Genomic DNA, 17166 nt, shown 5'->3' with positions numbered 1-17166 from the left:
GAGAAGAAGAATCTTCCGATTTCTTACCTCTGGATGCAAGGAGCAGAGGGGAGATTTACATATCTGCACCTAGCAGGCAGGGAGGGGGCCCTTCGGCCGCTGATTAGCTGCCCCAATTCCAGGAGAGCTCTCCCATTTCAAAGATCCTGAAGCCATCCTTCCAAATCTCTCTCTCTTTTTTTCCAGGAAGCAAGCCAGCAAACAGAGAGAAGCTGTCTTAAATACAGCTCGAGCTTCGCTCCAGAAACCCTTCAGTTTGAAAAGTCGGGCCCAAATCTGGTGCTTTGTATGTTCCAAAACAGAAAATGTTAGGTTTCCCCAAAGTTTTTTTAATTTTTCCCCTTGGGAAAAAGACCCTGAAAATTTGTCTTGGGGGGGTGAAATCCCTTTAAAACTGGGTTCCCCCCCCAAAAAAAAAATTCTATGTGTGATTTCTCCCCTCGGCTTTTGCATCTCTATGCCCCGTGTGCCAGCTCAGGTAGAGGAGCCTATTAGGCTCTTTTTGTGACTTTGTTTTGACGGCAGACTAACACAGCTTCTCCTTCGGAAATTCCTCCTGGTTTCATACAGTCAGTGGTATCATGGTATCTTTGGTCCTACAGATGCCCCTCGCGTCCGTCTGCACAACCAAACGCCTGTAGGGAGGCTTCAAAACTACAGGGGGGCGATTGGTTCACCTACCCGAGACATTTAGTCGCAGGTCTTTTGCGAAGTAGATAGGGACGCGGTGGCGCTGCGGGCTAAACCGCAGAAGCCTCTGTGCTGCAAGGTCAGAAGACCAAGCAGTCGTAAGATCGAATCCATGCGATGGAGTGAGCGCCCGTCGCTTGTCCCAGCTCCCACCAACCTAGCGGTTTGAAAGCATACAAATGCAAGTAGATAAATAGGGACCACCTCGGTGGAAAGGTAACAGCGTTCCGTGTCTAAGTCGCACTGGCCATGTGACCACGGAAGATTGTCTTCAGACAAAAACGCTGGCTCTATGGCTTGGAAACGGGGATGAGCACCGCCCCCTAGAGTCAAACACGACTGGACAAAAATTGTCAAGGGGAACCTTTACCTTTACCTTTTGCGAAGTCAGTGGCTCTTAATGGTGCCTTCCAGAGCAAACCTCCTAGCTATTATGAGGATGGGAGCCCAGCTCAGAAGGAATGCTTGAGGGGTTTGGAGGGTGATGTCAGAGTCCCTGGGGCTCAAAAACATGCCAGGGCTTTAGCCCTTTGACTGCACTCATTTGTGTGATCAAAGAGCCGGTGTGGTGTCGTGGTTAGAGTGCTGAACGCAGATGGAGGTTTTAGCTCCTCGTCAGCCATACAACCCGCTGAGTAATCTTGGCCCAATGGCTTTCTCGTTCAAGTTGACCTACCTGACATGGTTATTGTGAGAGGAAAGGGGTAGAAGGAGAGTTTCACTAGGGGAACAGAAAGAAAGAAATAGTGATTGTGGTGGATAAAGAGGACTTTAGCTTCCATTTTACATGAGGAAATGTGAACTCTCAAATGGAGATCTGGCTGGAAAATCAACATTTTACCATCATTTGTTGACCTTGGAATATTTATTCCAAGATTGATCGTTGTCTGTGCTATTCCATCTCCAGCTTGGACCGTGCATGAGACGGAGAAATTTCCCCCCAGATCATTTTTATTCTCTTTGTGTTTCTTAGCTCAACAAAATCCATCACACCAGCTTTTCGGAATCAGCGACAAGTATAAACATCTCCTTCCACTTTTTGCCTCCAGTCTCTCTCTCTCATCTTTGAGCTGTTGCTTTGGAGTGAAAATGATGGATTTTGGAGTCTGGCTTTCGTATTCCAGCAGAATGTTGGGTAAACATTCAACCCGGAGCAGGGCCAAGTGAAATGAGCACCAAATTCCCTTGTGGGGGGGTGGGGTGGAGGAATACGAGCAGCTGGAGTAAAAAGAGAGCCATTGCATTCTGCTACAGTGTTGAAAGCATGCTCGTTGAAGGATTCTGGGAGTTGTAGTTAGAAGAAAAAGGAACTGTCCTATACTTTGGGTATCCTTGGTCCTTAATAAGAGAGCAGTCCTGTGGAAAATGGTGTCAAGGTGTTGTTAATGTCATGCAAAAGAAGAGTAGGATCTGTTCTCGATCATGCCAGAGTGCAGGACACATAATAATGGGCTCAAGCAACGGGAAGCCGGATTTAGGCTGAATATCAGGAAAAACTTCCTAACTGTTAGAGCAGTACGACAGTGGAACCCATGACCTCAGGAGGTGGTGAGTGCTCCAACACTGGAGGCCTTCAAGGGAAAATTGGACAATTGGGAACCACCAAACACCGGTTTGTCCAGAGGATGAACTGGCATGAACCACTTTGTGCCCATCTCAATAGAAACACTGACTCTGACTGCCCACTGGTTGCAACTGACTAAAGAAAGGTGGGGGGGAAAGAGACGTGAGTAGAGAGGCGGGCCTCTCTCCAAAATTCCGAGGCACCAAGGGAACAATTGGCTGATGCTGCATGGATTGACAGTTCGTGCCGCTCCCTCCCGGCCAAAACCTCTTAAAGGCAGCCTAGGACAGCTGCGGTCATTCCAACATGGAGGACACGATTCTCCAGCCAGCAGATAACATGAAGGAGAGAACGAAAACCGTTTTTATCAGACTTTCTGAGTATTTATCTTAAGGTGGAGAAATTGAAATACCTTGTTCCCTTTACAGGGGTGGGAACAAGCTTGGTAAATGTGAGCCATTGCTATGCGCACCCATGTCACAGAAAGGTTGGCTGGAACGCCATCAGATCACATCACATATTGCATCATTAACGCAAATGACTGGGTCACCTATCAGGATTCTGCACTCCAGCCTCTTGGTTCCCGTCGAACCAGGAATAAAGGGCTATCTGAGAAGAATTGGTATTACAGGATACGATGGCATCTTACTTCGTGGTCATTTTAGGGTTCTTCCATGGAAGTTGTGAAGGAAGAAAAAAATAAACAATGACTACCTTGATCTCTGGAAGGCATGTGTTGGGGGCTGATCATGGATTATAAGCAGGGCCAGGCCTGATTCGTACTTCGGATGGTTGGGAGACCACCTGGGGGTTAAAAAACACAGATCTCCAGGAATTAAGTCTGAGAATCTGGGATCTATTGCTACCCAGAATTGGCAATACCGGGGCAAGGTGTCTGGAAAGGGGTCGATTTAGTACAAGGCAACTCCCTAGGTGTGTCAAGGTATGTCGTGCTGCAGGAGACAAACACGGTGTGGTTCTGGTGGTTGAACTATGGGGTTTAAACTCAGGAACATGCAGAACAGATATCGCACCTGTGTTTGGCATAGATGGTGAAGAATCAGAAGGGAGTCTGATTCTGCAGTTTGGGATGAAGCAAGAGTCCCGTCCAGGACATGCCGTTGTCTTTAAGGAAAACGAGGCATGGGCCAATCGCAGTGACCAATCCCCTTGGCTGTTCTTCCTGTGCTCTCCGGTTGTTCCACTTGCCGTTTTACAATTCTGTTGTTTTGCAATTCCTCCATCCCCTTCTTTTGGGGCCACCCTGGGACTACCGTGCAGCTGGCCTAAGGCCACCCAGGCTGGCTCTTCTCCCTGGAGACGTACCGTGGGGGGAATCGAACTCCTCAACCACTGAGCTCTCCAGCCAGCTCCAGACATACAGTAGCTGTTAATTATTACAAGAAAGAAAGAAAGCTGGCAGAGGGACATGAGTGAATACGGTTTCCCTGAAAATAAGACCTAACCTGAAAATAAGCCCTAGTGTGATTTTTCGGGATGCTCGTCATATCAGCCCTACCCCAAAAATAAGCCCCAGTGAAGTGAAAGCCCACCCTTCACCCTTGTGCAGCAACCAGAAGAAGATGACAGGACTGTATTTGAATAAACATAGATGGTTGTACATGAGAATAAAAAATCCCCTGAAAATAAGCCCTAATGCATTTTTTGGAGCAAAAATTAATATAAGACTCTGTCTTATTATCAGGTAAACAGAGTAACAGCTCTTTGTCCGTTTCGTGTCCAGTTTGGTCATTTGAAAGAAATTGAGGTTTTTAGGTTGACAAGAAAAAGGGTTAAGGATGTGCCCTACGTCCGACGTTTGGTATCCCTTTTGTCGATGCTTCCCAAGTCTCTATGAACAGATACAACTGTCAAGCCTGACCAGATTTTCAATTGATTCCCCCCTCAGGTAACGTGAGCAGAGACTGTACTAGTGACGGTTGGTCCGACATGTACCCAGGTCCGTATATAGCAGCGTGTGGCTATGACCCAAACGCCACCGTCTCTGATGAAGAGGTGAGTAAAATAGGATGAAGTTGGGGTTCCGCAACGTTGGCAAGAAACTGAACGTTGGATTTCCGAAGACGTTTGGCCTCAGGTGGCTACTTGAATGGCGTGAAGGACTCTTAAGACCCATGTTGCTTGCTTTGTGATATTGAAAGTAGATCAGCCGCTGCTTTGAGAACTTTGGTCTGTAGGAATAATGAGAACATCATGTCCGTTCGTGGCGTATTCATAAAAATGACCAAAAGGTTGCAAATTTCGTCTTATTTGACATGTAAAGAAAACCAAACCTGTCAGATCCAAACAGAAGACTAGCACATCCGGACTTGAAGGTTTGAGTGCTAGGTAAAAGTGTGGCTTTCAATCCCTGCGTATTCATCAATGCCTAAATTAGGTTTGCTACCTTTTTTTTTTTCTAAAAGGCTCCTCACCTCATTATTTATGAAGCTTTCTTGGCTGCAAGCGGCATTCCTGTTGAATTGAACTGGAGCCAATGGGAACGAATTTTTGGATTAGGGTAGAATTTACTACATTTTCATCCCTTCCACCTCAAATTTTCTTTAAAAAAAAAAAAAAACCCAGAATGTGGGAGATGGCATAGTTTGGACAACTCTTGATGCCTACCGTGGATCTGATATTAAAATCCTGCAATGAATGGGTTTCCATCATCAGGTGCCCATGAAGTTCAAGTACTAACTCTTTGTCGATCCATAGGAAAGAGCTGGTGAAATTTCCTGCCTCTTGCTGTCAGAGAGAGAGAGAACTCCATCGCCTGTCCCCAGAGGGAGATTCCTCTGTGTTGAGGGTGTTCGGTTTGGTTTTTCCTGAGAAATCTCTCAGGAGATTTCTCAGATGCTTTGTTACCTTCTTTCCCCCCCCCAAAAGAAAGGCTGAACTGTGCAGGATTCTTACCATGTCTATACAGAATGGTATATTTCCTGTGCAGGATTCACCTGGAAAGAGCAAGAGGAACACAAAGCTGCCGAGGATTGTTTGAATATTCCTACACAGGATGGCACCGTTCCTGCTCAGGACTGAACTAGAAAGGGCGTTAAGCGGGTACAGACTTTGGCAGTTTCTTGTGTTGAACAACAGGCACAAAGGAAAACAGAAAAGGGACAGCAAAACCGAAGTCTCATTTTTGTGGGAAGCCAGCAAATCTCCCCTATAGGACAGAAAATTCGTGATGGGCAGCATTAGCATGGTGTGGCTTAGAAAACTGCCCCAATACTGGAAAATTCTGTGAATGCTCATTGCATCTCTACTTTCGAGTAGCCCCTTGATCAATTGTCCTCGGAACAGGAACAGGAAGCAAAATGTGTTTACATATACATTCATACATACACATATGTATACATATTTGTAGTATGTATGTATGTATGTATGTATGTATGTATGTATGTATGTATGTATGTATGTATGTATGTATGTATGTATGTATGTATGTATGTATGTATGTATGTATGTATGTATGTATGTATGTTTTTATCTGGTAGTGAGAAAGGCCATCCTGCCCAAATCACTTTTACACAGAACTAGGAAACTGAGCAACTGAGCAAAGTTTGGGAAAGTCTTCTTTTAAGATTACTGGTATAACATGCTGACTAGAGGAATCTGGAAGCAAAATGCCAGATGCAGGGGAAGAGGGATCAGGAGATAGGTCTCCAGTGGTCTTGTGGGCTCCCAGAGGCATCTGGTGGGGCCCCTGTGAGATCCAGGAAGCTGGACCAGATGGGCCCAGAAGATCCAGCATAGGGCTCTTCTGAGGTTCTTACGGTCTGAAAGATGACTTCTCTAAGTTCTGTCTCTCCAAGTGTGGGTCTTCGCCCATCCCTTGTGACCGGACCTTCTCAATCATGGCAGGTCCCAACCTGGAACATCGTGGCCCTCTAGTCTCTACCATAGACCTCAAGGCATCACCTGCTCTTTCCTCCCAGACCCCGATGGAGCTGTGAATCGGATCAGCTCTATTTGATTCACGAGGCTGTTGTCTTCTCCATTTTGTAAATTTCTGCTGCTGATGTGGCCAGAACGAAACTGGCATCTCAGAAATGTCTGGAGTATAAAAATGAAAAAGCATTAAGAAAGCATTAAGAGCCCATTGTGTGTGTTCTCTTGGCAACATGGGTTTTGTGCAAGGCAGTCGACAGATTACTCCCGAGGTTTCCCTAATCACTTTGTGGCCACCATAGAAACTTCTTGACCTCCAAGGAGGCAGGCCGCCTACCGCATTTTTGCCAGTGAATAAAACTTGGGGAGCGTAAGCGTTTCCTTTCAACGTAGGGACCCGGGAAATAATGAGCGAATTTGCAAACGCTCCAAAATTCTGCACATCCCCCAACAGATCCCCTGAGTTTCCCATCCATATTTCAGTATCTCACAAAGCTACTTTGAAACAATTAAGGATCTGGTTGGGGGCAGATGAAGGAAGCCGCTTGCCGTTTGTAAAGATTGAGCGAAATTTGCCAAAGCAAGTAACTCCTGTTTGGAGTTTGGGAAAGAATTCGAGGTTGAGAAAGTTCATAGGTGAAAGAATATGAAATGAACCAAATTCTCAAAGCTTATCTGACTATAAAGCAGTCGCAGATCTTATAAAGTTGAGAAGGAAGGGCGGACAAAAGAAACGTCATGAAAAACAGAGAATTAAAGGAGGTGTTAAAATTGTGTTTGGAAATAACCAAAATGCTTTCAAATATTAGAAAATAAATTGCTTTGAGAACCAGGTGATTTTTTTTAAAAAAAGTATGTCGAAGCAAAGCAAAATGTGCTGCTTCTATACTGCCCCATAGTGCTTAAAGCATTCTTTGAGCAGTTTACAATTTAATTATGTGGGCTGTACGTCACCCCGCCCCATCCCCAGCAAGCTGGGTGCTCAGAAGAATGGAAGACTGAGTCAACCTTGATCTGGCTGTTGTTGTTAAGTCGTGTCCAACCCTTCGTGACCCCATGGGACAGAGCACGCCAGGCCCTCCTATCTTCCACTGCCTCTCGGAGTTTGGTCAAATTCATGTTGGTCGCTTCGATGACCCTGTCCATCCATCTCGTCCTCTGTTGTCCCCTTCTCCTCTTGCCTTCACACTTTCCCAACATCAGGGTCTTTTCCAGGGAGTCTTCTCTTCTCATCAGATGGCCAAAGGATTGGAGCCTCCGCTTCAGGATCTGTCCTTCCAGGGAGCACTCGGGGTTGATTTCCTGCAAGGGAAATAGATTTCCTGGGTAGGTTTGTTCTCTTTGCAGTTCAGGGGACTCCCAAGAGTCTCAAGAGTTGAGCTGGCTACCTGAGCCAATGAGGGTCAAACTCAGATCATAAGCAGAGTCTTGACTGCAATGCTGCCGTTTAACCACTGCACCACAAGGCTCTTCTGCCTGTCTATCTAGCTGTCTAGCTAGCTATCCAGTTTTGTTTTAATGAGCAAATGAACTGTGATATACTTTGATTTTCTGTGTTGCCAGACTTTCTTCTATGGCACTGTGAAAACGGGATACACCATCGGCTACAGTTTGTCTCTCATCGTCTTGTCGGCGGCCATGATTGTCCTCTGTATTTTCAGGTAATAAGCCGAGTGTGGATGGAAAGGAATAACTGGATGAGTGGGGGGAAAGCGGTTCCATTCCTGCCTTCCTTCTAAGTCAGCTCTCTGCAAGGAACAACGGTGTAGCAGACGGGGGATTAGGCATGGTCTGGAATATAAAAGCCTGCAGAGGAAACTGATGCTTATAGTCACGTTCTTCATCCCAGCCCTTCTTATATTTGAGGCAGTGGTTCCCAACCTTGGGTCACCAGGTGTTCTTGGACTACAACTCCCAGAAACCCCAGCCAGCACAGCTGGCGGTGAAGGCTTCTGGGACTTGAAGTCCAAGAACATCTGGGTGATCCAAAGTGGCAAACCCCTATTAAAGAGTGCTGAGATAGTAGAAAACGGATGAAATCAAAATAAAACCCACAATGAAATTTTTTTTATATAAAGATGGCTTGCGGATCACTTTTATAAAAAAGGGTGCACCACTTCTGAGACACCTCTAAGTTGGTGGCTCATCCACCTCATAAAAACCTGAGCATCTTGTTTAAAATAATATATATGCACCCAGATAGTAGACACCTCGGAAGGTTTGAAGAATTCTCACAAGCGCTGCAGCGAAGGCGCATGTCTGTATTTTACATTTTTCTATAGCCGTTTGACGGTCTATTGGATCCTTCTACTTTCGCAAAGTGCTAAGCAATCCCTGCTTTGAAATTGCTTTCCTTGTTGCATATTGAGCAAACCCAGAGATCCCGGTGTTCTCCAGGGAGAGAGGACACATTAAATCCATGCCCCAAGTGACTTGGCATCCAGGCTATATCTCCTGCAGTAGGAGAAAAGGGTCATGGGCTATGGAGTAGGAGAAAAGTGGTCATGGGCTATGGAATAGGAGAAAAGAGGTCATGGGCTATGGAGTAGGAGAAAAATGGTCATGGGCTACGGAGCTGTATTCATGGAGAGTGGGGCCATCAAGAGCTACTAGTCAAGGATACATGTCCTCTCCAGCATCCGAGGCAGTACACCTCAGCATACCAATGGCTGAGAAATGGGAAATGTTACTCAAGCCATGCTCATGGTCTTCCCATCAGCAGCTAGTTAGAATTGTAGAGTGATTGATTTGGATTGATTTTCTGCTCCATACAGAAATCCAAGTCAAAGCAGATCTGGCAGAGGGTTGTCCAGTTTCCTCCTGAATGCCTCCAACAATGGAGCACCCACTCGTAATTGATTCCGTTGTCGTACTGCTCTAACAGTTAGGACGTTTTTCCTGATCTTCAGCCTAAATCTGACCTCTTGTAGCTTCAGCCCATTTTTACATGTCTTGTATTCTGGGAGGATCGAGAACGGATCCTGCCCCTTCTCTGGCTGGCTAACTTTCAAGTATTTAAAAAATGCAAACAGGTTGGCTGTGCTTGGAGCAGAAAAGGGAGACTCGTTAAGCCCTCGGTCTGATCCAGCAAGAGCCTCCTAACGTTCTTGTGTCCTTATGCTGTATTTCCATGTTGACTCTTTTTTTTCTGACTATGTTCTTGTCCTTTTTTTCCGTCCAGGAAATTGCACTGCACGAGGAATTATATCCACATGCACCTCTTCATGTCTTTCATCATGAGAGCAATTGCCGTCTTCATCAAAGACTTCATCCTCTTTGAGAATGGAGAATCGGACCACTGCTTAGTCAGCTCGGTCAGTTGTAGCTCCTTCTCTTGAGTAGTTATGGGAGGGGTTCCATCGTATTGATTGTCTGTTAATTCCTTGTCATTTAATTCAGCGTCCTTCAAGTCTAGGATAACACAGCCTTCATAAACCCTACCTAGCTTAGACCCACGGATCCCCAGATGTCCTTGGACTACAGCTCCCAGAAGCCTTCGCCCCTGGCTGTGCTGGCCAGGATTTATGGACATTGTAGTCCAAGAACATCTGGGGACCCAAGGTTCGGAACCACTGGCATAGATGATGTTGCCTGGGGATGGTCAGAATTTTAGTCACATCCGAAGGATATCAGGTTGAGAAAACAGGTCTACCTCCTCAGTTGCCTGCTCTGAATGACAAGTAACAAATAATAAATTGCACTTAAAAAAATAATATTCCAGGCTCAGAGAGGGAAAGCGCGCAGAATCTACTTGCTTCAGGCATGCCTAGTGCTGCATTGCTTCAGGCTGTTGATTCCAGCCATTTTATTAAGTTTCTATGCCCTTGACAGATGTTGATGAGTGATGCTGACCAGCAGTTCCAGTTTCACCAAGTCCCTGCGTTGAACCGTATGTTCTGTTAGCACTTAATTTTCGAGGCCATGTTGCTAGATTTGTGAAGTGAATACACAGAATTTCTGTTCAGGCTATTGCTAATGCTGATGGTGTGGATGTGGATTTCAAGGCCTCCCGTTCCGAGAAGTTCTTCATCGAGTGCAACGGTTCCCACCCTTGGGCCACCCAGGTGTTCTTGGACTGCAACTCCCAGAAGCCTTTAACACTAGCTGGGCTGGCCAGGATTTCTGGGAATTGCAGTCCAAGAACGTTTAGGGACTTACGGTTGAGAAGCATTGATGTAGGAGCTAGCTTGTCCCTCAAAACAAGTTCTCTCTCCATCTATCTATCCATGTTTGCTCCTATCCTTGCCTGTTTCTCTGCAGTTACCATTCTTTGTTCACGCATCTTCTCAACACCTAGAAAAGTTAGTTTCTTGCAACTATGACTCCCAGAGCCCTCCAGCCAGAAGAGTCCTGAGTCCGTAGTATCTTGGAACTAACCTTATGTTCTGACTCATGAGCAGAAGTCTTCGGCTATTGCATCGCAGAGGGAAACGCAAGACACAGTTTCAGAATTATTTATCAGAGCTTTCTTTTCCTTTTAGAAGTGTGGGCGTCTGTCCAGTTCAGTCCAATAAAGTCGACTCTTAACTGGTCAATTGACCTCGTCTTATCTGAGCAATGGACAAACATTGCAAGGCAGTGCCCTCTAACCGGAGCCTTGGAGAAGTTACTCTTTTGGACTACAATTCCCATCGTCCCCCGTCCAGCCTGACCACACATCGGGCTGCTTGCAGGGTTCTGGAATGGTTGTCCGAAGAATTAGCTTTTCCAAACTCTGCAGAGACAACGGCGTTACATGTGGGAAACGTTGCAAAACCTCTAAAGAAGGCATGAAATGGCCCGGGGTTAGGAAAGGAGGAAGTTCTAACAGAACTTTTTCCAAGCTGAAAACCTGCAAGGGCGATTCAGCTTTATTGCAGAAATCTGTGGCTGTCAACCGGAAAGACCAAAATAACTAGACAATGTAGCCCGGGGTGTTTTCCCATCCCTGCTTAAAATGGAACTCACACCACACAAAAAATGTCCCTTTTCTCTTTTTTTGGCCATAGGCTATGAAAGCTCAGAGGCCATTTGAGCCAAACTAGAGTGTGGGGTGGAACACAATATCGTTTTCTTCCACCCCCACAGCCTTGGGAGCAATAGTCCATGATCGCTCACTGCCTCGCTTCTGGTTCAGAAGGAACGCTCCCAACTAGGTATGAGGCAGGAACAGGAAGCTTGGGTGAAGCTAGGCCTTGTCTCCCAGGCGAGCCATAGTAAGGTATGATAAATTGTCTGTAATTCAAGTGGCACCTCCCGGAAGTGGAAATTATGAGGTTATTTTTTAGCAGCGAGGAACAGAAAGGGGAAATAGAACAAATGAGCCTTCTGGTTTAGCCTTCCATCTCGTGTTGGTATTATGAACATAACAATACAGCAAATTTACAGCTTGGATTTAAGGAATCAATTATATTTTGGGATGAAAAATGCTATACATATAAATGGGAACTTGTTAATTTTCCTTGGCTGTCTGTAAACCATGGGAGTATAAAAAAGTTACCTCTTTTGGAGTGCAGCTCTACATTTTCGGAGGAGGATAAGGCTTGGCTGGCGGTGTTTTCTCGGAACGATAGTCCTACGAAGTAACTTTTCCAGGCAATCACCGTTTCTGAATTCCATGCTCTGCTTCAGAGCCAAAAGACTGGCTTTGATCCTGTATCGAGAGAATCCTTTTAGAACCAAATGAAGAATTTGCTGAGTTCTAGGGTCAGTTTCCTTTTGCCAAAATGTCTCACAACTGTTTTACAGATCAGGGTGCAAACTGGGAGTAGCTTCTAGAAATGAAATGTTGGGATTAGAAAAGTTTTTGCGAGAACTGGGAAGAGATAGGGGCCTCGATTTTTTAAAAAATTGAGGTAAACGAGAGAGACCGCTGCCCTTGGTATAGCATTTCATCAGCAGCTTCCACCAAACGGAGTGTGGATTCAAACCTCCATGTTCAGTGACTGTATACCTTTTATTTTATTTTATTTATTCTATTTATACCCCGCCGTATCTGGTCGTTGTGACCAGATAGGCGGGATTAACATGAATGGATGAAGACACACACACCCCAAAAAAGGGGGGACTGTCCACCTATTCTTCTGGGTTCCTGCCATGGCATCTGGCTAGTAAGGATTGAAGAAATGAAGCAAGCCCCCAAAAGGAGTGGAGAGGAAAGGATTAAAGGGAGACCCCAATAAATGTCATCCACCATCTCATGGAAAAGGCAGAGCAAACCTTTCCTTTGGAAATGGCCAAGACAGCCGATTCCGGCTAAACTCGGGTAGTTAGTTGTGTTGGTAGCCTGACTTTCCTCTAGTGCAGTCATGCTCAACCTTGACTCCCCAGATGTTCTTGGACTACAACTCCCAGGAATCCTGCCCAACACAGCTAGAGGTGGAGGCTTCTGGGAGTTGTAGTCCAAGAACACCTGGAGACCCAAGGTTGGGAACCACTGCTCTAGTGAGCTCAAAGCAGCAGCATACATGCCTCTCTTCCTCCCTCTTTGAGGCTCACAGCCATCCTGCCAGGTGGTTCAGGCTGAGAGGCCGTGCTCACCTAGCAAATTTCATGGGCGAGTGGGGAATTTGAATCCGGGTCTCCTGAACCACTCTGCAAACACTACTCTGGAGATTCTGCCAGTGGAACAGACTGCTTTGAAAGACAGTAACATTTCTATAGGGGAAGTATTTGAGCAGAGAAAGGAGGACCCTTTGCTGGGGATCCTGCCATGTCCTCCTCCAGGACAGGTCTTTTACGGGGCAGGATGGGGCTGGACTAGATGCTCGCTGAGGCACCCTCCTGCTCCAGCATCCTGCCATTTTAAATCCAGGAGTTCAAAAACATGATGCTGTTAATAGCCCTGTGGCCAGTCTGTAGTTATCCATGCAAATTTAAAAGGAGCCAGTGGCAGTTATGCCAGTACTGTGAGGACAGGAGGGAAAGATTTCAGGAGAGCCCCCTCCTTTCTGAAGGGATGGTAATGTCACAAGCTCCTTTTCACTGGACCCAGAAGCTTTTCCTGGAGGGCCAGCGTCTGTCCTTGGATGCCCTTCCATTCCATTCTCCCGAAGCTCTAGTCTCCTCCGATGAGCCTGCTTGATTTGGCACACACGCGCCATGAGCAAACTGCCAACCGAGCGCGTTTCAGTCTTGATTCTGGTCAGATTGCCTGCCCAGAGCCGGAGTATTGGCCTCCCCTCCGTGCCCTTGTGTCGCCTCCTTCTGTTCCCTTGTTGGGTTTCCGGACCTTCACAAGGGTGTTGATTCATCGAAGGCATGGCTCTTTGTGACTGTTGTTACTCTTGCGATGAGCTAATCAGGTGGGCAGAGTCTGTGGTTTTTGGACTACACTTCCGAGAACGCTGCCTGGAAGGTTCTTGGAGTTGGGGGGGGGGTCCAAGAAGACAAACCTACACGCCTTGCGTTAACGCCCTCCATGTGCATCCTGCATGCGCAGTGTGCATTAATGTGCATTTTAAAAAAGGAGAGGTTGAAGCTGAAATACAGGTTAAGCTCAGAACTCGGAAACATTGCCAGGGGTTAGTGTAGGCAAGAAAATGTGTCATGCCCAGTCTCTGGCTACTCAAGACACATGGCACGTACTTGAAGGTAGGTTGCTTTCAAAAAAGCAAAAAAAATCAAGTAAGCATCCATGAAAGCCAGGCAGGAAGAAAACCAACATGAAAAGAGATCCATTCAATCGGAATACAGGGCTGGAGGAGGGCTTTGCCCAGGCCCTAGACTGCCAGGAAGACAAACAAGTGGGTCCTAAATCAAATCAAGCCTGAACTGTCCCATTATCCACAGAGGAGCTAAGCCCTTTTCTCATGATTAAAAAAAGCAGACGTTGGTCTCTGGCTTCCTCTAGTGGGTGTTCTACTATAGGTCTGCAGACAAACCTGTTAAAAGTCAGGCTGTCCTGCTTTGAGCACATCACGAGAAGGCAAGATTTGCTGGTAAAGACAGTAATGCTGGAAAAAGTTGTAGGCAGCAGGAAAAGAGGAGGATCCAATGTGAGAGGGCTTGACTTCCTAAAGGAAGCCACAGCCTTGAGCAGGGCAGCTTAGAACAGAACATTTTGGAGATGGTTCGTTCCTAGGGTCGCCATTCGCCAGAGGCGACTTGATGGGACACCAGAGCCACAAAGGAAGAAGTTGGCTAAAAATGAGTAAAGAAGCTCTTCTGGTTCAGCTTCTGAGTAAAACTTTTGTTCCTTGTCTTTCTTTCCAGTTTGGCTGCAAGGCAGCGATGGTCTTCTTTCAGTACTGCGTTATGGCCAACTTCTTCTGGCTCCTCGTTGAAGGCCTGTACCTGCACACACTGCTGGTTATCTCCTTTTTTTCAGAAAAGAAGTACTTTTGGTGGTACATTGTGATCGGCTGGGGTACGTGACCTTTTCCTCGTTGATCAGCATGAGTTTATATTACAGTGGTGCCTCGCTTAACGAGTGCCCCGTTTAACGACAAATCCGCATAGCGATGAGGATTTTGCGATCGCAAAAGCGATCTCATTGCGATGTTTTTAATGGGAAAACATTGCTTTGCGATGATCGGTAAACGTTTCACTTACCGAATTTCACATAGCGATGTTTTAAAAACAGCTGATTGGCGGTTCCAAAATGGCCACCGGGTAAATAAAATGGCCGCCCGCAGTGTTTTTGCGCCCTTTCCTCGCTTCTCGCTTACCGGGCAGCAAAAACGGCGGCCGGATGGAGGATTTTCACATAACGGTGAGTTTTTCCCCCATAGGAACGCATTAAATGTGTTTTAATGCATTCCTATGGGATTTTTCGCCCCACATAGCGACGAATCCGTATAGCGATGATTTTTTCGGAACGAATTATCGTCGCTATGTGGGGCAGCACTGTATTATTATTATTATTATTATTATTATTATTATTATTATTATTATTATTATTATTAATATTAATATTAATATTAATATTAATATTAATATTAATATTAATATTAATATTAATATTAATATTAATATTAATATTAATATTATATTCTCGAAGGGTTTCATGGCTGGGATCTGATAGTTGTTGCGGGTTTTCCGGGCTGTTTGGCCATGTTCTGGAGGTTTTTCTTCCTAACGTTTCGCCAGTTTCTGTGGCCAGCATCTGTCCGTGCTCTGTTGCAGTTTGTGGGACAGTTGAGTATTTATAGCTGTAGGACCAGCTTTTGTCCTTTTCAGGAGATTGGGTGATTATGGTGATCAGCGTGTTATTTGTTGTGGGTGTATTGTTGTGATCAGAGGGAGAGATTATCTGTCACTGTGATTGATGGATGTCGTTAGCTAGTCTTTTGTGTGTAGTGATCACCGGTCCATGTGGCTAGGTAGAGTTTGTTGACCTTTTGCAGGCTGTATTTTTCAGTGCTGGGAGCCAGGCCTTGTTATGTTTTAGGTTTTCTTCTTTTTTGTTGAAGCTCTGCTGGTGTTTGTGGGTTTCCATGGCTTCCCTGTGCACTCTAACATAATGATTGCTGGTGTTGCCCAGTACTTCAGTGTTTTGAAATAGAATTTCATGCCCAGCTTGTTCTAGGGCATGTTCAGCTACTGCCAATTTTTCCAGTTGTTTTAGTCTGCAATGTCTCTCATGTTCTTTGATTCTGGTGTGGATGCTACATGTTGTGGTTCCAATTGTTATAAATTTTTCTTGAACTTGTTATCCTTTATGTTGTAAGCCGCCTAGAGTGGTTGAAATGATTAGATAGGCGGGGTATAAATACAATAAATAAAATAAATAAATAAATATATACCTGGCCATAACTGCAAGGTATCCGGTATACTCCTGCAGTGGTGAGGGGGTCCCTTTTGTCCTTTGCTGACCATAACATTTGCTGTATTTTTGTGGTGGGCCCGAATACTGTTTGTAGATTGTGTTTTTTCAAAAGTTTCCGCATGCTGGTCCTTTGATGTATGGCAGAAATAGTTTATTTGTGAGTGGCTGTTTTTCCTCTTCAGTTTGGTGTTGTTTTCTTGGTTTGATGGCTCTTGTGATTTCATTTTTGGAATAGCCGTTTGCCTGTAGAGGCCAATTCCAGATAGTTGAGTTCGGTGCTGAAAAATTGAGCTTCACAGTTCCGATTTGCCTGGTCTACCAGTGATTTGATTAGGCCTCTTTTCTGTCATGGGTGGTGGATGGAGTTTTTGTGTAGGTGAGTGGGTTTTCTGTAGACCTTGTATCCGAATAGGAGGTCAGTTTTGTGTATGAACATGACATCTAAGAAAGGGAGTTGGCCCTCTTATTTCTTTTTCCACGATGAATTGTATATTTGGGTGGATGCTGTTGAGATGGTTTAGCCAGGGCCTGGCTTCGCCGCCCTTCGCACCCACAGTCTGGTTCCGATTTGGAACCATGGTGAAGAAAAACTGGAAGAATTTCTAAACCCAGGTGTGGCAGGGCAGAATGTGTAAGACAAGAGGCAGCACCATGAAGGATTGCGGGAAGTCCATGCAGTTCCTCAGCGTTCAAGCTGGTTTCTAAGGCCAAAACCTTATATTGCTGAAAAGACGGTCAGGAAAACATGCTTAGAGCCACAGTTGTATTCATCTCACAACAATTAAAACAGTCTCCCTTAATCTTCACTGCAATGCGAGATAGAAATAGAGATGGGCACGAACCGGTTCGTCCCAGTTCGTCAAGGTGGAAGCACGGATGCTGCTGCTCTGCTCTCCCACCTCCTCTGGCTCAATCAATCCCTCTCACCAGGTGCAGCGTGCAAGCTTCCTGCACCTCCTCAACTGATCTTCCAGTCCCAGCAAGAGCTCAGGCTTCTTTGCCCCGCCCCCTTGGCTGATCTCCCAATCAGAACAAAGGGTGGGGCAGACAAGTCTGGGCTCTTGCCGGTGACTGGGAGATCAGCCGAGGAGGTGGGAAAAGCAAGCAGGTTGGCCCTCGTGAGGGGCTGATCGGCTGAAGAAGGCGGGGAAAGGGAGCAGCAGCCCCCCCCATACTGCCGCCTTGACGAACTGGGACGAATTGCAATGGAACCGGTTCGTGCCCATCTCTAGACAGAAAATAATTCAACAATTTCCTTTGCTTCAGAAAT

The 17166-nt window shown here is 45.8% G+C and overlaps 1 protein-coding gene across 1 annotated transcript in view; it reads left to right on the top strand.

Annotated features, from left to right (window-relative positions):
- Positions 1 to 17166, top strand: part of VIPR1 (vasoactive intestinal peptide receptor 1) — a 78433-nt gene that overhangs the window by 48575 nt on the left and 12692 nt on the right. The window contains exons 4-7 of the mRNA XM_073002810.2: positions 4164 to 4270; positions 7712 to 7809; positions 9330 to 9462; positions 14342 to 14495. Coding sequence (XP_072858911.1) covers positions 4164 to 4270; positions 7712 to 7809; positions 9330 to 9462; positions 14342 to 14495 — 492 coding nt within the window. The remainder of the gene's footprint in view (positions 1 to 4163; positions 4271 to 7711; positions 7810 to 9329; positions 9463 to 14341; positions 14496 to 17166) is intronic.

Source organism: Pogona vitticeps, chromosome 6 (genome assembly GCF_051106095.1).
Source record: "Pogona vitticeps strain Pit_001003342236 chromosome 6, PviZW2.1, whole genome shotgun sequence".
In the NCBI taxonomy this organism is placed as follows: Eukaryota; Metazoa; Chordata; class Lepidosauria; order Squamata; family Agamidae; genus Pogona; species Pogona vitticeps.
The sequence above is the reverse complement of the archived record's forward strand: the minus strand, read 5'-3'. Positions and strand labels throughout refer to the sequence as shown.